Source organism: Talpa europaea, assembly GCF_964194135.1.
Source record: "Talpa europaea genome assembly, chromosome: 16".
In the NCBI taxonomy this organism is placed as follows: domain Eukaryota; kingdom Metazoa; phylum Chordata; class Mammalia; order Eulipotyphla; family Talpidae; genus Talpa; species Talpa europaea.
The window spans coordinates 23,055,193-23,078,071 of record NC_140084.1 but is presented as its reverse complement, the minus strand read 5'-3'; the positions used below and the strand labels follow the sequence as shown (position 1 = coordinate 23,078,071).

Sequence of the window (22,879 nt, the reverse complement as noted above, 5' to 3'; positions counted from 1 at the left end):
TCATGCTTTTTTTCCTAAAAATTTTGCTAATTTTATTTGAGGGCAGAGGTGACTGGGTATACTTGTTTAAATTTTCATTTGCTGACTCTGAAAGAGGTTGATCATTTATGGTATTTTTAAAATATGTTGGCCACTTTTTTTTAATGTAAACTATGTTCAGTTTTTCCAATGGAAATTTTTTTTAAAAGATTTATTTATTCATTTATACAAGAACCGGGATACAGGCCAGATGCGTGGGAGGGTGAGAGGATTCACCAGAGACAGAGTGGGGAACAGGACAGGCAGACTGACGAAACACACTGCTGAGAGGAGCAGCGGGCGAGGCAGGAGCAGTCTGTCACACCATGTGGGACCCTTGCCGGCAGGCCGGGATCGAGACTGCAGAGACTGCGGACAGCTTCACAGCACTGCGCTCAACCACCTGTGCCACCAGGGGAGGCCGCAATGGAAATTTTTGATGACTTATCTCAGTTAGCATATGCTCTTCTTAATAGTAAGAGTATTAATTATTTGACTTTTTCCATAGCATATTCATTTCACAGAATTAAAAAAAATTTTAATTTCACTTATGATGCTTTGGTGTACAAAAATGAAAAACTGATTTGCAGTCAATACTCTTGATTGAGATATTTCTGTCAATTATTTTTATGCTTAGAAACTGCTAACAAAAAATAAAATAACAAAAAGTGAAAGCAGAGAGACAGGAAAATAAGGACTCAGAAAATTCATAGAACTGAGAATCAGCTTTTTCCATGAAAACCAAACCAAACCAAAAGTGGGAAGGAGACAGAAAAGTCCTGATTGGCATTTTACTTTTTAAAATAATTAAGTTCTTTTACAAGGATATACTGTAATATATTCAAATTTAACATGTTATCATTAGAATTCATTATTTTTCTATGTGGTTAATTGGCTTTTCCTATTTAGAAAGGAGGAAACCAGGTTCCTGATTGCCTTTCACCTGGCAACTGAAGAAAGAATTGGGGCATTAGATGCTACTTCTGGTTCACAAAGTTAAGAGAGGGACTCTTCTATGATCTCGTGAAGGTTCAAGGACCTGTTATTTGTACTTTTGTCCACTGGTGCACACACACACACTTGCCAGTCTCAGAGCATGATTCTCTAAGGACTTAATCTAAGTAAGTACAAAATGAGATAAAGGCACTTTCATATTTCATTGTACTGATAAGTTGGCGGTTTCAATGAATATGTTCCCTCTGCCATTTAACATTAAAGGGGGCTTTCTTCAATTAGCCCATTTGTTTTCATTATCTCATCTATAATTTCTGGTCAATTAGGGTGAAGTGAAAGTGAGACAAGGTAGAGATGGTAATTAGATTCCAAACACATGGGAGAGCTCTGAACTCACATCTTCGTAAATGTCAAAGAAGGTGGCAACCACAGCATCTCTGATTTGATTTAGGTCTGTTAGTTCCCAGTAGACTTTAAACATACGATGTGCCCCCTCACAGCTTGCATTGTTACAAGGGGCATTTTCCAGCAAGAAGGCCTGCTGATTGCTGTAAGACAAATGAAATACATTTATTAATACATCAATAATGTGAAGCATCAGCTATGCAGTATTTCCTAGACTCAAAGTGATGGTAAATGGTATACTGTAAAGTATCCACATCTTATTATTTTTTCGGTTATGAAAAACTTAGATTGTTGACTATCCTTTGTCAGCCTTTGACAAACATTATCTGAGTATAATGATTTGCTGATCTTTCTCTCCTTTATGTGGGTTCCCAAGTCTGTCCTTCCTCCCTTGCTATTTCTCAACTGTCCACTCTGTGTTCCAAACTGGGTGTCTGGACACTGTCATTATTCCTTTGGCTGTAATACCTTAGACAAATATTTTCTTTATAATTGGAGACTCCCAATAAACCCCTAGTCCTGCAAGCCCAGTGCAGTGAATCTATGATAGAATGCCAGCTTCCCAAACAGGCAGTAGGGTAGATATTTTTCAGCCCCTATCAGATAAAACAAATATTGTACTTTGCATACTATATAAAGTCCTCACTCTTGAATACTACTTACCAGGCAAAGTGGTTATGAGTTTAAGATTCTGAAAGCAGATTACCAGGATTCAATCCTGATTCTGTCATTCAGCAGCTATGTGGTTTTGAATAAGTTATTTAACCTTTGAAGACTCAAACCTTATTTGTAAACTGAAGAATAACAGTTACAGGAGAGTTGAAAGTAAAATGAAATACTGTATATAAAGTACTTAGAACAATTTCTGTCATACAGTTAGATCTTTGTAAAAGTGTTTGTATTTCATCATTCTTATTTATGAAGTGCTGCTTTGTAAAAATATTTCATTTATAAAACTTTTAAAAATAGTATAGTTTTATGTGGTGGCTTCTATTGATAGGCATTTTCTATTATACACATTCCTTTACTTCCTTCTATGTACATAGAAAATAATAGACTAAAGGGCTTAAATTTCATAATTGCTAATTTTTTTCTAATAATTTTTGGAAATAAAATGATAAAGACAGGTTCCTTTTATTCCACATGAAAATATTACTTTGGGTCTGGACAATTTGGAAAAGAAAACCACCCTTTATTTTAAGAAAGAAAAATTTCTTAGTGCTCAATACAGTAAGGAAACCTACATACAAAATATTTGATTTTAACAGTGTACTAAACATATGATTGGCTTCAAATTATTTTTCTAGATAAAAAATTCCAACACAAATAGTTTATAAGAACTATTTAACAAAGGGGAAAAGCTCCCAGATTATAATATTTACTTGGAAATCTTTGAGGAGACTTTGCTCAAGACCCAACACATAATAGTATTCTTCCAATAAAAGGAATAATGATTTATCCTTTGTTTCATATTTAATAACTGATTTTAAAATTTTAATTTGTAATATACTTCCCAGGTAATTTACTCATCTTACTTATAAAGCTAACAATTTCAATAGATATTTCACAGAAATGAAGATTATATTATTTTGTTATTATAAGATTATATAAAATTATGACATGTGATAAAGACAACCTTTCTACAGTCTTCTGTAATTGATGCATAATATTGATCAGCCTTTTGAGTGAACATGTGCCACTGACTTCTCTTTTCAAAGCTAATGCACTGATTTCATTATTATACTAATTCAGCCATAATTTCAAATTACAACACTCACTGTAGTTACACAACTTAAAATGTCATTTTAATTTTTTATAGGAGTTTGTCAAGATTATAAATGCTGGGCATCAAAGATTCTTGTCTTAGTGTTTACTAACTACCTTGATTGTGCACTGAGGGACTTGAGGTCTATAAAATTTTGGTTCTTTTACGTTTCAATGAGACCTATAAGCAGAGCCCAAGATCTTACGTTTAAAATTAAAATTCCAGGGCCTCCCCGGTGGCGCAGCGGTTGAGCGCTGGGTTGCGAAGCTGCCCGAAGCCTCCGTGGCGCCGGTTTGATCCCCGGCTGCTCCCTGGCCACCGGAGGAGGGTCCCACATGGCGCGCAGACCTCTCCTGCCACCCGCTGCTCCCCTCAGCAGTGTACTTCGGTCCTTATGCCTGCTCTGCTCCCCACTCTGGCTCTGGTGAATTCTCTCACCCTCCCGCGCTTCTGACTGTACCCAGTGCTTGTAAAAATAAATAAATAAATAAATCTTTAAAAAAAAAAATTAAATTAAAATTCCATATAAGCCAAGGAAGGAAGAACCTTGATTTATATGGTTTGGAAAACTTTGCTTCTTTTGAGCCAGTTTCTCCATGTGTTCATCAATATATATTTTAAAACTACGATGAAACTATTACAAATGTTATTATAAAATTTAAGAAATAGGGACATTTCAAATGGTGAAATCCTTCCTTTCTAGGGATAAGCACTGTTAAGTTGGTGTGCATCTTTCAAACCTTCTTTTAGCAACATATAAGTACAGCTTTATCCTTAAAAAACAACTAGGTTCTACTACAAATATTTTTCTGCAACTTCCTCTTCCCGCTCAATAATATATGCATGGGGGTAAAGTGGATGAAAGGGCATGTAGTTTGAATAAGGATTTTTGATATCTATTTTGAGAATTCCCCCCCAGATACATTTGTATCTCCTAGCAGGAGTTAATCAAATTGCCTATTTTCTTTCTTTCTTTTTTTTTAAAATAAATTTTATTTTTATATTCCCCATACAATTGCAACCCCCTTATTTTGACCCCAACCCCTCCCCTCCCCACCCCCCTCCCCCCATAGAGTGTCTCTGGTTCATAGTTTTTTGTCAATTTTGATTTTCACTTTCTTATACACCATGGAATATTACTCAGCATTCAAAAAAGATAAACACATGCAGTTTGCAGCAACATGGATGGAGCTGGAAGGGATCATGCTCAGCGAAATAAGCCAGAAAGAAAAAGAAAAATACCAGATGGTCTCACTCATAGCAGGAATCTAGAAAACTTAAATAAGGGACCAGGAAAATGAATAACTATAACAAATTGCCTATTTTCCAGCACACTCTTCCTTTTCAATAGCTAAGCCATCATTTGTTTAAACATCCTGCTATTGATAGTCAATTTGTCTTTATTTAAATGTCCTTCATTGAAAACACACATGATAAATGAAATAAGAAAAACAAACACTGAGCCATCCCTAGTCTGGGTAAAAATCAAAGGGAGCAGGAAGGCCACTGAGAGCCAGTTACAACTGCAGTTGCAACACTATAGCTTTAACAAGGCTGCTACAACTAAGAGCTGACACTATTGCTTATGTCAGAGTTACAACTTGACCAGACTTGGGTATTGTGGTCTACATGTTTAAAAATTACTTTTCCTTGGGCATTTGTATGAAGTTTTCCATATGTTAGTTATCTGGTCAAAGGATATGCATATTTTAAATGTCAATAAAGATAAATAACCCTCTAAAAAGTGTAATAATTTACACTTCCAGTAGTGCATGAGTATATCTTCCTTCATATCTTGTCAGTATTATCATTGTTCTTTATTTTTCCCAATTGGGTATTTTAAAAATTATCTATTTTTCTGATGAGAGAAGCAGAGTATTACTTTTATGTTTATCAGCTATTCATGTGTCTTCTGAGAATTGGCACTTAATTTTTTTAATTGTTGATTTTTAGGAGATCTCTGAGTGTTAGGTACATTAGTCTCTTACCTGTTGTTCTCAAATAGTTATCTGTAAAATGGAGGCAAAAATACTACATCACCTCAAATGGCTGTTGTAAGGATGAAAAGAAAAAATACATGCTAGAAGGTTCAGACTAGTGCTTGGTACACAGCATAGCATACATTCAATACCTGTTGTTATTAGTTTTTTGGTGTCCTTCACTAAAAGGTTTAAAATATTAATATAGCCATTTATTTATGTCAATATCTTTTTTTAAAGATTTATTTATTTATGGAAGAATTGGGGTACAGGTCAGAGGCATGGGAGGGTGAGAGAATTCACCAGAGAGAGCGGGGAACAGAATGGGCAGACAGACCGAAGACACTGATGAGGGGAGCAGCGGACAAGGCAGGAGAGGTCTGCCATGCCATGTGGGTTTCTCCCTGGCAGGCTGGAATCGAACTTGCACTTCAGAGGCTGAGGACAGCTTCACAGCGCAGCGCCCAACCCTCTCTGCCACCGGGGAGGTCCTCTTTCTTTCTTTCTTTTTTTTTAATGGCATTACAAGAAGTGTTAAAGAAAGTCCATCAGGTAGACGGAAAAGAATACTAGATGAAAAACTACATTCACCCAAAAAAATTAAAGGCCGTAAAATGTTAAAATAAAAACTATTTTTATAGTTAATTTTTTAAAGATAATTGAAAATTAAATAACATACTGTGTGTTCTGTTTGGTAGCATAGGTAAATACAGCTGACTTTTGTTTATTAATCTTGTGCTTCTACCTACCTAAACTTTTGGTAGGTATTATAGGATTTTCTAAATAAATGGTCTAAGAGCAATCAAAAATTGCAGTAAGAAAGTGTCAGTGATAACAGCATAAAAATGAAATACTTAAGTGTCTGACAAAAGATGTGCAAAATATGTACATTCAAAATAAAGCAATACTAATAGAGTTTTGTAAATAAAATTAAATAATATAACTTGTCATATATAAATTATATACCTATAATTAAAGAACACACACAATGTTCATGGATCTGAGGACTTAGTACTGTTAAGATGTCAATTATCCCCAAATTGATCTACAGATTAAATGTAATATCTATCAAAAGCACTTTTTTGGGGGCAATTGACCAACTGATGCTAAATTTCATTGAAAATATCAAGAACCTAGAATAACAAAAATAACTTTTGCAAAGAAGAATAAAGTTGGAGTTACACTATTCATATGAAACAACAGTAATCAAAACATTGTAATGCTCCTGCAGAGCTGGAGAAAAGATGATTGGAAGAGAGTAGGGAGTAAAGATATGTATGGCTAGTTGATTTTCACCAAAGATCAAAGGAATTGAATGTAAAAAGGAAGTCTTTCAACAAATGGTGCTGAAACGACCAAAAAGTGAATGAAAAGGCAAGCCAGAGATGCGAGAAAATGTTCAAAAGTAATATATACAATAAAGGATTTGTATATAAATAAATTTCAAAACTCAATAGTGAGAAAATAAAGACCCCAACTAGAATGTGTCAAAAGACTTGAACAGACACTTCACTAAAGAACATAAGTGAAACACAAACAATCACATGAAAAGATGCTCAAAGGTCATCAGTTATTAGAGAAATTGAAACTTAAACTATAAAACGATACACTACAAACAGAGTACCTAAAATTAAAAAGATTGACAAGACCAATGTTGAGGAAATTGTGAAGCAACTGGAACTGTTTGGCATTTTCTTTAAAAATTAAACATGTATCTTTCACAAGACCCCCATTATTCCATTTGTTGGTATTTCCCAAGACAAATGAAAGTTATATCCAGACAATGACTTTTACATTGTAAAAAAAAAAAAGTTATTTGCAAATGCTACATGGGATAAGAAACCATGTCCATTAACATGTATATGGATATGATAAGCAAACTGTGATATATCTATAGAAAGGTATACTACTCAGTTATAATAAGCAATGAACACTACTGAATACTACTCAGTTATAATAAGCAATACTACTATACTAGTACTATAATATATAATATTATATAATACTATAATATATAATACTAATATATAATACATACAATAATATATAATATATATACATAATATATAATACTACAATGCTACTATAATAAGCACTACTGAATACTACTCAGTTATAATAAGCAATGAATAAGATACACAAACACCAAAAGTATATAAGCTTGACATCATTAGTCATCAGGAAACTATAAACCATAATGAGAGAACACATGGTCTCATGGCGATGATGGCTACACTAAAAAAGACAGGTAATAAATTCTGATGATGATGTGGGAAATTGGAACCCTTATCTATAGCTGATAGCAATGTAAAATGAACAACTTAAAAAAAGAAAACAACAACAACAACAATGAGAAACATAAAATGTAACAGCCCCGTTAGAAAATAGACTGGTAGTACCTTGTATGTTTGAGTATAAAGTTTCATTCCCAAGTACATTCATTCCTAAAATATATCTCAAAAGAAATAAAAATATGTCCACACATGTAAGGATATACATGAATGTTCATAGGAACAATATTTATAATAATGAAAAAGTAGAAAACAACCCAAATATCCATCAATTGATATATATATATATATATAAAACGAATGATGGAAAATTACTTAACAATAGAAACAATATATGCCACCATATAGAAGAACTTTGAAAACATTACACTATCAGACAAGGTAGTCATATAGTACCATGTATTATATGGTTACATTTATATGAAATGTCAGGAATAGGAAAAAATTATAGAGACACAGAGTAAATAACTGATTTCCTAGGGTTGGTGGGATTGGGGAGTGAAGCAGGGCTTCATTATAGAGTACTGAAAATGTGTTCAGACTGATTGTGGTAATGGTTGGATAACTGTGAATAACTAAGTCACTGCACTGTATATGGCAAATGGGAGAATTATATGGTATGTGTGTATTATATGTCAATAATGCTGTTAATAAAAAATAAAAATAATTGCAGATAATTACAATCAATAAAAGAAACCCATGGGAAATGTTTAAGTGACATGCCATGCATATATATAAATATGTGTGTGTGTGTGTGTGAGTGTGTATCATCCTCTGTGAAAAGGCCAGTATTTATGCATCCAGTATTACAGCCTTTTAACGATGATTTTAATTTCTTTAGAAAAGCTATAAAATCAGTGTTGCTTCTCAATACACTACTACTTGACAAAATTTGAGTTATTCTAAGTTGTTAATATGTTGTGAGTATCTGTGTTATTTCTCATTAAGAAAGGTAGCTGATGGATCATTTAACTTGAAGTTTGATTTTCTCCCTGGCTGCTTAGAGCTTGTGTGTGTCCACTTTATACATTTCTATCTCTAGTGAGTTCTGCTCTTCTAGATTGTCTTAACTCTCTTCCTCTTAATTCCCCAATTTCATTATCAGCCTAGGCTCACATGGAAGGAAAAGAGCTTCAATTTGACTATATATCCATCTTTCTGCACAAACCTTAAGAAAGACAGTTCTATACAGAAAAGAAAAGCAAATTAAGAAGAAACACAAGAGCATTAGGAATCCTTTAAAAATGAAACAATTTTTTAAAATTGCTGCTTTGAAACCTGTGCTGCCAGTTACTGGTAAATGCAGAATCCTCAGTTAATCTGATATAACAAAATAAAACTTCTAATTAAAAAAATTATACTTTGAAATACTAAACATTATTGGAGTGTTTGTATAATGCAGACTACTGACAATCAGAAAGTGTTCGAAGGAGGTGATAAACTTGATATTCAAATAAAGTTCACTTGAGCTATGGGGCAAATGTGGTTTTTTACTCCCCAGGGTGTCTAGGATATGAGATTCAGTGGGTAGACAGGAAATGTTTATTGAATGAAACGAGGAAGCAAGCATCTTTTGTAGAGCAAGAAAAACTGAAAGGCAAGACTTTGGATATAAGACTGAATACTACAATTTCCTGTCAAAGAAATGGTTAGGAAAGATTTGTCATGTTTTAACTTATCTTTATTTCAAAGGTTTTCCTTATATTTGCAAATTTGATGGTCTCTACAACATTTTAGATTAGGTATGACAATCTGTGCTTTATAAAATGTGAAATGGAATACAATGGTCATTTTATTTGTTAGTTGGGTGATGGTATATGTAGACATTAATACTTTGAGAAATTCATGTACATACCACACAGAACAGAAGGAATAAAGATTGTTTAACAAATAATAGTAGCTTTTATTTAGTAGTTAATACTATAGGGTATAGTAATGATGTATAGTATAGTAAGATGAACGGGAGAGAGGAAATAGTGAAAGAGTCAGGTAAATGATGGTACTATCATGAGATAACAGTATACTAAGAACAAACAGGTTTGGGGAGAAGGTAATTTTAGCTTGCGGTGCCATAGGTACAGCACTCAGGGGTAGATCAATCCAGTAGTTATATATTCAAGGAATTCAATTCAAGTGTGAGGCCCAGATCCAGCAATTTCAAAGTTGTAAGCTTGTAAGTGTGGCAATTAAAAGGGTCAAAGTTTATGAAGAACATGCAGAATGAGAACAAAAGCTAAGAATGGAACCTTCATTTAACTACCAAGATTTAAAGTATCTCAGGTGAAGAGGTATGTGATCAACCCCCAAATGTAGGTGATATAAAGACCATTTCGTATGCACTGGATTTTTTAACTAGAAGTTACTGGGACTGAGTGAGATGTTTAGTAGAGGGAGTAGGCTAAAGTCAGACTGTGGTAGGCTAAGAGTGAATTTGAGGTAATAAGGAAGAGACAGCTGTCCAGAGTCACAAAGACATGTACTTTGTAAATTTGGGAAGACTTGCGCATATTTAAGATGATGGGGGTGAAGGACAGTGGAATGAGAAGATTTTGAAGACAAAGGAGAAAGGATAATTAATGTAGCAAGATCCAGAGGCTACAGGAGGGACTGAAATGGAGAGGCTATCAAATAGAGACAGAGAAATCAGTGAGGAAACTGTTAACAATGATTTGGGGTAAGGAAAAATTACTTGAACTAGGGAGGTGACAGTGAAAATGAAAAATAAAAAAACCAAAAAATTATATTGTGAGAGTGTATTGTACTTGCTTGAAGAAGAGTCAAAAGTAAACTAATGTTTCTAGGCTAAAATGACTGGGGTCATGGCCATATCTGTAGGTATATCTGTAGTAAACAGGGAAATTATGAGAAACAGTTGCATTTGAAGAGAATGGGAGTTATGATTGTTTGCTCTCAGATAAGGGAAATTTGAGGACACAGATATCAACAAGGCAGAGAAGATAAAAGTCTGAGATAAACATCTGGGAATTATTCATCTAGAATTTAAGAGAATGTCTGTTATAAATCTGAAAGAAGTAAGGTGAAGGAAGAAATACAGGAAGAGTCAAAAGCTGAAGTGTCTATCTTGTGGAATGTCTTTGGGGGAGCAAAAAAATATTAAAAATACAAAACCCAGAAGAATGAAAGCTATATATCTTACAGTGATGGAAAAAAATTTTTGTAATTCATTATTAGCAATGAATGATTTTTTTTGAATATGTGAATTTCAGGTAAACATGACATCTTTCTATGTGATTTTTTTTTTTTTTTGAGTTGTGCAGTAAGATAATCCAGCATCCAATAATAGAAGACTGTTTAAGTCAACCCAACGGAATATTTAACAATTATCAAAATGATATAAAAGTATTATCACTGACATGTAAAGTTGCTCATAATATGTTAAGTAAAAAAAGCAGGTGACTAAAGAGTATTAATGGTATGATCTTGTTTTGCAAGGCAAACAAAATATCACATACTCATGAGAACACAGAGGTAGAGCAGGTTTGGAAAGATACCACACCCAAGACTTATGGTGGTTGTCTCTTGGTGGGCAGGGTTTTAGGTATATTTTATTTTATTTCTCTTGTTTTGTATGCATTTTTCTGTAGTAAGCAAAAATCAGTATTTTCTTGCATTCACCAATCTCACATCACCTATTTCAATTCACTGCACAGTCTTTGCACTTTTTCTTATTTGTAATTTGCTTTTTGCTTTTTTTGTATTTTGTTTACTTTTTCCAAGTTATCACTCTTATTCACACTTGCATCCTCAGAACCTAGAATCTGCTTTTAATGGGAAAGAACCTTAATATTTCTTGAGTAAAAGTTAATAGGTAATGCTTTTGTAGTGAGCGAAACTAGCAATAAAGACTTAATTTCTTGTGAAGCATTGTCATCTTAATCCTAAATTCCTCTATTTTTGAAGTGATCAGTATGTAGAAGAAAAGGAAAATGGTGAGTAGGGACTCTACCTACGGTAAGACTGAATCTGAGGATGGTCAAATATTTCTCTGCACTGCCTTGTGAAGTATCACACAAGGTCCAGGATAGTCCTGGAAAGCTGCACAAATAAAGAATGAGTGCAACAAGTTGATACTGTTAGGGGGAAGTGATGTCCTGAGTTAATCCCATACAGGCTTTGTGGACTCCACCCCCACTCCAGACTAAAACCATCAGGACATTGGGGAAGACAAATCCCATCACCACCAAGGGGAGGGTGGCTGGGACCTGAGGGTGGAGTTGGGCAGCCAGGTTGGATATAAAAAACCAAACACGTGGGCCTAGGGCTCTCTCTGGCTCGCGATCGCTCGCCTCCCGGCTTCACCGCTCCTGGCTGGCGGCCAGCTCTCAGAGCGCCATTTTGGGGTTCCAGATCGGCGGATCGGGTAGGACTCATTTAAAACTTTGTCTCCCGCTTTTCTCCCAGAGCTGTATATTTCCTCATTTCCCCTTCCCTTGTAAATAAACCTTTTATTAACCTTTCACGTGTGCCTGCAGTAGAGCATTGATAAGTCCTTTTAAGCGCGCGGGTGAGGACCCACAGTCAGGCACCCCGTTTTGTATCGGGGTTGCTCTACAACAGTTTGGCGCCCAGCGTGGTTTCCAAGTTACACCCGCGGTTGACCAGCCCAAAGTAACATTCCTTGCGTTGGTCACCATAAGCGCACTAGTTCTGCAGGACTAGCAGTATAATATTTGTCTCTAGTCCTGAAAAGTCTGTTTTTTTTTTTTCCCTGTGCGTACAGCCCTTGTGGGTGTGTTTTGACTCAAATATGGCCTCAACCATGAGCCTATACAGTTTCATCCCTAGCCTGAGTTCTTTCAGTTTCCTTCCGGCCTTGAATTTGAGCAGCCTTCTTCCATTAAATATCACCACCAGTTTCATTAATATAAATAATTTGATGAAGCCTGGTGTATGGCACGTGATTTTACTATTGTATACATACATGGGTGGTTTACAAGCCATCCCTTTACAGACTGTGCTTCTGGGTGGTTTTTTGGTAATATGTGTAAGCGCAGTTTGCTACATTCTTGTTTCTGTGAGAGGTAGAAGTTCTACTTCACATACTGAGAATGTGCAACAACAAATTCAGGCTTTTAACGTGGCCATACAACAACTAAATCAGGTTTTTGATTTAACTATTAAGAGTATAAGGGATGAAAATCGTAACGTTTTTGAGTCAGCTTATCAAAGCATGCTGTCTCAAGTGCAACAACAAAATCGGACTTTTGAGTCAGCTTTTAAAGGTATGCAGGACCAGATGCAGGCCGCCCTCCATAAATTAGATATGGCGGAGGCGAAGGCTAGGCTAATGGTGCAGAGAAAGGATAGACCTTCCCCTTTCCATGAGGACAGCCAGCGAGCAGAGTTAGAAGAGGAGGAGCATCATATTTTAAATACTTTAAATACAAAAGGCCTTTGAAGAAATAAAAGTAAAGTTGATTTCAGCACCAGCATTAGGGCTTCCAGATCTTAGGAAGCCATTCAAACTTTATGTACATGAGAGACAGGGTGTTGGCCTTGGAGTACTAATCCAATTGTTGGGACCAGAAATGCAGCCCGTTGCATATCTGTCCAAACAATTGGACCACACCACCAAGGGATGGCCTCCATGTTTGCGTGCTGTGGCTGCCACTTGTGACCTCCTACATGAGGCAGAGAAGTTTACATTGGGTCAGCCCATCACTGTGTGTGTGCCACATCAGGTCTTGACATTGCTGGAGCAGAAGGGTGGACTTTGGTTGACTGCCGGGCGAATGGGAAAATATCAAGCAGCTCTGTTAGACAATCCTAATGTGAAGCTGCAGGTTTCTAACTCCCTGAATCCCGCCACACTGCTTCCAAGCAATGCAGATGGACCTGAGGATGACACTTTAATCCACAATTGTTTAGAAACCATAGACACAGTGTATGCCAGCCGACCAGATCTAACTGACCAGCCTCTGCCAGACCCAGAGTGGGAGCTATTTACAGATGGCAGCAGCTTCATGGACCAAGGCCGTCGATGTGCTGGATATGCAGTGGTGACGCTCCAGAACACCGTGGAGGCCAAGGCTCTTCCGGCAGGTACATCAGCGCAAAAAGCTGAATTAATAGCCCTGACCCGTGCATTGGAACTCTCGAAAGGTAAAAGAGTCAATATATTTACCGACTCCAAGTACTCTTTTATGATTCTCCACATGCATGGGGCCATTTGGAAGGAGCGGGGACTTCTTACTGCCAGTAACAAGGATGTCAAACATCCATTAGAAATCCTGGCCCTGTTAAAGGCAGTAGCTTTACCATCAGCTGTTGCCGTGATGCATTGTCCTGGCCACCAAAAGGGTGGGTCTGACATGGCAAAGGGCAACAGGGAAGCCGATCGGGTGGCTAAGGCCGCTGCCCGTTCTGCCCATTCTGCCCTCCAGGGTGCACTCATCCCTCTTGTGGACCTGACTCAGTATGCTCCTGAATACACCGAGCGGGATGAGGAGAGAGCTCGTGCATGGGGATTTACTGAGTTTGATCCCAGCTCTACTTGGAGAGTAAACTCTCATGGGATGATACTCCTCCCGGAGGCCCTGGTATATCCGGTGCTAAAACATCTTCACGAGGGATCTCACTATGGGAGAGATGCCTTATTAGAAACAGTGCGCCCATATTTGAAGGGCCCATATTTACACAAAATAGCACAACGGATCAGCAGAGGTTGTGAATTATGTGCCAGGAATAACCCCAAGACTAACTCCCACCCTAAAGCCATTGGGGTTCAATATCGGGGCAAGTGTCCTTTTGAGGACTGGCAGGTGGACTTCACACAAATGCCTAGAACAACAGGCAATTTCAAATATCTCTTGGTTTTTGTCGACACGTTCTCGGGATGGGTGGAAGCATTTCCCACAAAGACGGAAAAAGCTTCCGAGGTTGCCAAACAGCTACTGAAAGAGATAATTCCTCGCTTTGGGTTGCCGGACTCTATCCAGAGTGATAATGGGCCGGCATTTGTCTCTGACGTCACCCATGCAGTAAGCAGTGCGTTACAGATAAACTGGAAATTGCATGCTGCTTGGAGACCGCAGTCTTCCGGGCAAACAGAAAAGATGAACCACACCTTGAAGAAAACCTTGGCAAAACTGTGCCAAGAAACACAACTTCGTTGGGACCAGGTACTATCCCTTGCCCTCCTCCGCATAAGAGTGGCACCTAGAAGTGGGCTACAATTAAGCCCCTTTGAGATTGTGTTTGGAAGACCTTTTCAGGCCTCAGTTCTGAAAGCCAGTCCGGAAATAACACAAGATTGCCGGATCACGCAATATGTGAAACACATCCAGGAGGTTCTGGCAGTGATTCATAACTTTGCAACCTCAAGGATCTCTATGCCTCCTGATCAACCATTGCATCCCTTCAAACCTGGAGATCAGGTCTTACTGAAGACTTGGCAGAGCGGGGATGCTCAAAACCAGCTGTCAGAAAAATGGACTGGTCCCTATGATGTCTTGTTGAGCACACATACTTCTCTGAAACTTGCAGGCATAAAACCCTGGGTACATCATTCCAGAGTTAAGAAAGCCCCAGGAGGAACTGACCCAGAGACGAAGTCCCACTGGTCTTGTGAACCCATTGAGGACTTGAGGTATTTGTTTAAGAAACAGACAAAAACTTGAATGTTACTGACTTCTTTTCCAGTTATTGTTACAGGATACCCAAGGACTCATTTTTTTTTCCTGAAGAAACCCTGAGAAAACTAACATGCTCTAACCAATCTTCTTCTTTTCAAAGTTTAGGAGACGTGAAATAACATCTAGGATCATGCATATGGTGCCACTATTTTTTTTTACACAGAAAGGTTTTCAATCTTGATTTTGATTTTGTTATTTTTTTAACTTTCTGCTTTTTTTTTTACCTTTGAGATTTTTTTCTCTGCTTTCTTTTTGTTACTTTGGCCAATGAGTGAAACTGCAGTTGCATGAGATATCCCACGCGTGATAAATGGTAACTAATGAGCTCTTTGTGTCTATATGTTGTATGTCTGTATGTCCTTTCCTTGTGTCCTTGTCTTGACCTCAAGTGATTGACTAATTGGTATACATGGTGCCCATAGACGTTGAAAAAAAAAAAAAAAAAAAAAAGAGAGTCTCCAGTTATGAGAAAAAAACTAAAGGTTATGGTTTGATTGTCAACATTGTGCTACTGAACTAAGCCGGTGCCTTCATAGAGATTGAACATTGTTGTTTCTGTTATTTTTCTGATATTTATGGCAAAGCTTCCCAGAAATCTAAATTCAAGTACAAATTTGGTAGCCTGTCATTTGGCTGATGCAAGGAAATTTTGTGGAACCTCAGTAGAGCTCCTGAGACACTCCACAAAGTTTCTCCCTTTCCTCCTGGGAAAGGCATTAGATGAATTTTTTTCTATTTGGATTTTACCTAATGAAGTAAAACTGGAAGGGAAGCATTGTCACTTGGGAAAATGGTAAAACTTTGGTATGTACAAAATGTTAACAGCAGTATCTGGTATGTATGTAAATTGTCAATGGTGATTGTCACCTTGTAATATTATATAATTCAATTGTTTCACATCTACAGAAATTGTTTCTGAAAATATAGGGAGAAAAGGTCTCAACAGATTCCTATTGATGGAACTGTTGAGAGTAAAACTTTTCTACTAAGGACTGAATAGACTTGGACATACGCCTCATATTTACTAAGTTTTCCTTGACATAATAATACTGATGATTTTTTTTGCATTTTGCTCTAAATCCACAAAGTTTTCTTGTTTTGGTGACCAGGATCTGCAGCAAGGTTGTAATTTTTTTTTTCCAACAAAGCTAACTTGTATTTGCATTTTCTCTCCCCTTGATACCAACACAGCATAAAAATAGTGGTAGTAATCTTTTACTACTTATCTCAGAGTCTGTTTTTGTATAACTTCCATAGGGATTTTGTTTAAACTGAAAAAAATTGGACATAAGTTTCATTGTGTGGCTTTGTGTGGAGTTCTTCCAGAAAGTTGAAACAGAGCTGAACCAAGAAGAGGAGAACCTGTTTGCCTTGTTTGTAGGGTTCCAGAGACCTCCAAAGAAGGTGAGGAAGCTTGCCTCCATTGGCAGGACTGGACAACCCGGCCAACGAAAATGCCCTGGTACCCTCGAGAAGAGGAAAGCCCAGGTGGAGTCTGATGAGACTAACTTTGTACCTGAAGCCTACATTGACCGGATGCCAATGGTTCGCTCTGATCCTATATGGAGTATTTCAACAAAGCCAGCTAAAATTGCTGCTTAGTTATTCTGCCCTGTGATTTTATGCAAAAATAGGCAAAATGGTTTAAAAGTAGACTTAATTGCAAACTTTTGCTATGCTGTTAAAGTTTGGGATCAAGGTTGAGAGAATTCATTTTTGCATAAGTTGAACCATTTTAACATTTTTTTTCCTGTGATCTTGACATATCTGCTGTCTTGTTCTGGCTAATGCCTCCAGATGTTTTCTTTCGGCTGGGACTGATGAACTGTTTTTCCAGGAATGGAGGACTTTTGCTTTCCACAATGGACAATACCTGGAGGGATTCGTTTTCTTTCAGACTGGAACCCTGGAAAACTTTCATCTGAGACTGTATCCCAGCATCCATATGTTTGATCTTCATCACCATGGAAATGGTGGCAAAAAGTGAAAGGGGAGAATTGTTAGGGGGAAGTGATGTCCTGAGTTAATCCCATACAGGCTTTGTGGACTCCACCCCCACTCCAGACTAAAACCATCAGGACATTGGGGAAGACAAATCCCATCACCACCAAGGGGAGGGTGGCTGGGACCTGAGGGTGGAGTTGGGCAGCCAGGTTGGATATAAAAAACCAAACACGTGGGCCTAGGGCTCTCTCTGGCTCGCGATCGCTCGCCTCCCGGCTTCACCGCTCCTGGCTGGCGGCCAGCTCTCAGAGCGCCATTTTGGGGTTCCAGATCGGCGGATCGGGTAGGACTCATTTAAAACTTTGTCTCCCGCTTTTCTCCCAGAGCTGTATATTTCCTCATTTCCCCTTCCCTTGTAAATAAACCTTTTATTAACCTTTCACGTGTGCCTGCAGTAGAGCATTGATAAGTCCTTTTAAGCGCGCGGGTGAGGACCCACAGTCAGGCACCCCGTTTTGTATCGGGGTTGCTCTACAACAATACAACTGATTTGTATGAAAAATAATTCCATAACATACATATTGTGTCCTCCAAGTAATCTTGTAATGCTCTACACTGATGTCACTGCTCACAATTTTGTGATTTCTTTTTGAGGATGTCTTTAAAAGCTGTTGAGCCTAATCTCAGTGTCAGTAAATCTTCAATGTGAGGAGTAAATGTGAACTTATGTGTCATGTTTAAGTCAGTGAATAGGTTAGTTAGCATAATCTTTGTAAAAATATAAAGTATATAAGAAGTTAAATTTGAGTTTTTAAATGGGTTATGAGTTATGAAATGAGTACACACATATGCCCTCATGTAGGTACACATGACCATAGGCAATTCTTTTAGAGGAATTCCTAAAGTGTTTCAAACATTATTAAATAATTAAACAATAAATTTTGATTCTACCAAGGTGACTTCTCTGGACAACTGATTCATCTGTATATATTATTTTTTTTAAATAAATATCAGTCACATCATTTGTAATTTGGGATACCAATGAAATTTGATCCAGGATACCAAATTGTTCTGTCATAAGTCATATTTGTGTTTATACCCCATTCTAAAATCAACTTTTATGAAATATTCTTTAAGAAAGGCAAGAAATCCTACGTACTTAAATCCTATAAGATGAAAGAACTAACCACATTTAAGTTTCAATTTTTCCTTCCTGGGGAAAGCTTGACAACATGCTGAATTAAGGTAATTATATACCTTTAAAAGGGAGCATTATCCCATCAATGAAAATGCTTTAAAATAAGCTTAAACCAGGAACTATACATAATCAGCTATTAAACCCTATATTAAGCAGAGGACAGAACCTTTAGATAATTAACTAAAACTCAGGTTGAAAGAACAAGGAGATGTAACACAGTTAGTGCTTCTATAAAACTGTGTCAGGTCTTTCTTAGCTTTGAGTGACCCCCATATAACCCAATTTAAGTTCATCATCCTAAATTGCTTTTCAGCATTACTCGAAGGTGAGAAAATTTTCTTTCATTCTTTTTTTTTTTTGAGAAAATTTTCTATTCTTGAGATAATGATGGTTTTAAAACTGCCAAGTGATGGCATATATGCTAATGAAAATTTATAGGAAACATCACCAGTAAACCATGACTTCCACATTAGGATGTAGCATGCTAAGACATAAGTTGTTGAAGATTTAGAAATGCTGTAGGGGGTAAGGTGGAGTTTGTGTGCAACCTGACACAAGACTTGTATTTTAAATTTCCTTTGCTTGCATTCATGTTCATAAATTAAATGTTAAATTTCCCACTAGTACCTAAGCATGTTCACTTGTTTTTCTTTCTTTTTTTTTTAAAGATAGATTTATTTACTTATTTATTTATTTATACATACATACAAGCACTGTGTACAGTGCGGGAGGGTGAGAGAATTCACCAGAGCCAGAAGGGAGAGCAGAACAGGCAGAGTGACGAGGTACACTGCTGAGGGGAGCAGTGGGAAGCAGGAGAGGTCTGTGCGCCATGTGGGACCCTTGCCCTGTGGCAGGGGATCGAAACAGCGCTGCAGAGGCTGCGGGCAGCTTCGCAGCCCAGGGCTCAATGGCTGCTGGCTGCGCCACCAGGGAGGCCCTGTTTTTCTACTCAGTTTAGTTGACACTCAGTTCAGTTGACATGGGGGGCGGGGCTCTGAAGGCTGGGAAGTACTTGCTTCTGCAAGATATTTAAATGTAAAATTCTGTAAGTCTTGTATAAAGATCTAATCTCTGTACCTCTTTTTCATGGATAAGGCAGCACTTAAATCTGCATATTGTTTGTCTACTGTGCTTCCCTGATAACCTCTCTTAATTGATGTCCCTTTTTCCTCCATCCTTCTGTCTTAGCTGAGCTGTATTTAAGATGGCATGTGAAACCACATGGGTGAGTTACTCAGTCACTTTGAGGCTCTCTGATATATACATGCTATTATTAAATTTTTAGGTGCTCTCTCTTATCAATCTGTCTGATCCGTATTTGATTATTTTCTGGCCTAGAAGAACCCAGAGGGGGACTGGATAATTTCTTTAGCATCCTGACAGGACTTGGAACTGAATAATATATTTTCTTGGAATGTGGTAATTCCAGACTTCTCCCTAGCAATTAGAATTTTTTAACTGCTGTTTTGGAATTACCAAGGGAACCATTTCTAAAATGGCTATTATGAATCTAAACAAAAATACTAGTAAGTAAATACATATTAATAGCTATTTAAAATTTTGGTACATTTTATATGAAGGAGTTATATCTTACACAGAATAGGTTTTCAAGTATAAAGTGAAAATCATGATTCATATACATTTATTTATTTATTTATTTATTTATTTTTTTTAAATAGAGGCATGTTTTATTTATTTATTTGTTTATTTGTTTGTTTTGTTTACACATGCACTGGGTACAGTCAGAAGCGCGGGAGGGTGAGAGTTCACCAGAGCCAGAGCGGGGAGCAGAGCAGGCAGAAGGACCGAAGTACACTGCTGAGGGGAGCAGCGGGCGGCAGGAGAGGTCTGCGCGCCATGTGGGACCCTCCTCCGGTGGCCGGGGAGCAGCCGGGGATCCAGCCGGGGATCGAACCGTCACCGCAGAGGCCGCGGGCAGCTTCGCAACCCAGCGCTCAACCGCTGCGCTACCGGGGAGGCCCGATTCATATACATTTAACATCCCAAAGTTAACCATAAGCATACTGCTTGACATACTGTGAGAGAATGATAATATATAATCTGTTGATCAATAATTTCAGAAGTACAACAGCTAGAGAATTTTATTTCCAATATATTTTATTACAAATTTTATTTCTCAATATATATTTTATGGATAGGGAGGGTTATACAAATAGAAATATACACACAAATATATGCAATATATATGTACATATGTGTGTGTGTATACACAGACACACACAACTTGTGGGTGATTCATGAATTTTTAAGAGTAATTTTGCCATATTTACACTGATTTTAAAAAACTAAATTATGATTGTACTATTTACCAAAGTATAAACAGGAGTCATCTCTGGGTGATGTGATTATGGGTGATTTTAATTTATTCTTTTATTTATACTTCCTAAATAGCTATAATTTGCATTTTTAGAAAAACAAAATAAAATAAACTACTTTTCCAAATAAAGACAAAATGTATAAGCATGATAAGTCAGTGGTGCCAGATAACATCATTACTATTCAATATTGTAAATGAAGGCCTGGGCCAATGTGCTATAGCAAGAAAAAGAAAGAAGAGATGTAATTGTGTAGCAAGAGACAATCCTTATTTTCAAGTGAAATGACTATGCACATGAGAAATGCATAGAATATACAAACATTAGAATAAGAGAATAAAGCAAAATTGGTGCACACAGATCCATGCATCAAAATCAAGTCTTCACACATACCAATAATAATTGGAAAATGAATAGAAAAAAAATTCATGGTAGCAATGACATCTGTAAGTTATCAAGCAGTAATCTAATGAAAGATGTGTAGGAGTTATAGAAAGATAATTACAAAACATTACCAAAGACTAAAGAAAAGGAGAATAAATGTTATGAACTGAAAGATTAGACATCATAAATATGCTAACTCCTCATAAATTAATCTTTAAATATACTGTAATCAAATTAATCAAAGGACTACCAGAAGTTTTTTTTCAATAAGAAAAAATTAATTCTGTAATTTATGTGGATGAACAAAGGAACAAGAATAGTAAAGACAACTCTGGAGAAATAAATTACACAGATGATATTCTCAGATATCAAAACTTATTTTAGAGCTACAATAATTAATACAATGTAGAAATGGAACAGAGACTGACAAAGAAAATGAGACACCAGAATAGAAAGCACGAAATAGAACCGTGCGCATAGAGAAACCTGACAGATGACAAAGGTATCATAATCAGTGGGGGGAAAAATGGCCTACTAAATCAATATGGGGACAACTGTTCATTTAAGAGGAAAAGAATAAAATTAGATTCCTTTGATTCAACACATAAAAATAAATGTTAGGTAGATCAAAGCCCTGTATGTGAAAAGAAAACATTTTAAACTTTTATGATAAAATACACAAAAGTATCTTTATTATGACAACAGGATATATCAGTATAACTGAAATAAGATCAAGAAAACTCAGACTGCATGTAAAGCAATTTGCATTTACTTTATGTACATTTTCCAATATTAAACTCAATATAATTGTCCCTATTCTCTGTAATTTTTTTGTCACATGAGAAGAGTTACTGGTTATCACTAATATTTAGTAGCTTACATGCTATGATATATAAAAATATATATTACACATATTCAATTTAACTACAGGTCACAAAGGACAGAAAATTATGTTAAAATAGGTTTGCTTATTTTATTAGCACTATAATAGATGCATTTTTATTTCTCACTTATAAAAAAATATGTTTATAACAAGCAAAATACCTGAAAACAGAAATTTAGACAGGTAATTTTACTTATTACACAATTTTATTTTTTATTTTATATTTCAATGAGGTAACACTGGTTTACAATACTATAATTTAAGGGTTAATATGACATTTTAAATATTAATAACAAATAAAATTGGATTTATAACCACAAATTTAAATTTTCAGATTGTAAAGAATGAAATAACATAGGATAACCCTGTATTAATTCAGTAGCCATGAGGCCACATGTGGCTACTGAGCAATTGAAATGTGTCTAGCCCATATTTAAACACGCTGTAGTGTTAGATAAACAATGGACTTTTAAGAATTAGTATATGTAATACACACATAGTACAATACCAAAACTGTGTTTTCAAGATTATGTTATTTGAATCTCTTCTATATGGAGATGGTTGTTGTGATGTGCAAACATAGTTTAGCTGTTAGATTTGTGGTGGAATTTATATTTCCAGTTCAAGCTCAGAATTGCCTACAATCAGAAAGAATATCTTAGGCAAATAACACTATTAAAGTATATCTCAAAACTACATATAATAGGCAGGAGAAATGTTTCAACTTAATGCCAAATATTCACCGAAATATCTTTTATTTCCTGGCCTAAAAAGGAGTTAAAACTTGTATCCGTTCATTTGTGGGTGCTGAGTAGTTTTCAGTGATTTCTAAAACAAACAATCACCTTTTAAGAGAAATTGCAAATAGGGATGTGTGAGTGTAAAGTATCAGTACATAATACATGTATTCATGTAAATAAGACAGACACAAAGATGAGAGGGCAGAACATACGATTCACTAAGTGCGCTGATATATCTGAATGAAGTGAAGCAAACATGAGAAAAGTTAGGATTTTTTTTTTGAGAGTGGGACATTTGCAAGGTGACTAGAAGTCATTCACAAA

The 22,879-nt window shown here is 36.5% G+C and overlaps 1 protein-coding gene across 1 annotated transcript in view; it reads right to left on the bottom strand.

The window, feature by feature from the left end:
• Positions 1-22,879, bottom strand: part of ITFG1 (integrin alpha FG-GAP repeat containing 1) — a gene marked incomplete at its 3' end in the record, with an annotated part of 219,716 nt that overhangs the window by 61,891 nt on the left and 134,946 nt on the right. Inside the window, exon 11 of the mRNA XM_084257596.1 lies at positions 1,370-1,520. Within this exon, the coding sequence (XP_084113722.1) occupies positions 1,370-1,520 (151 nt within the window). The remainder of the gene's footprint in view (positions 1-1,369; positions 1,521-22,879) is intronic.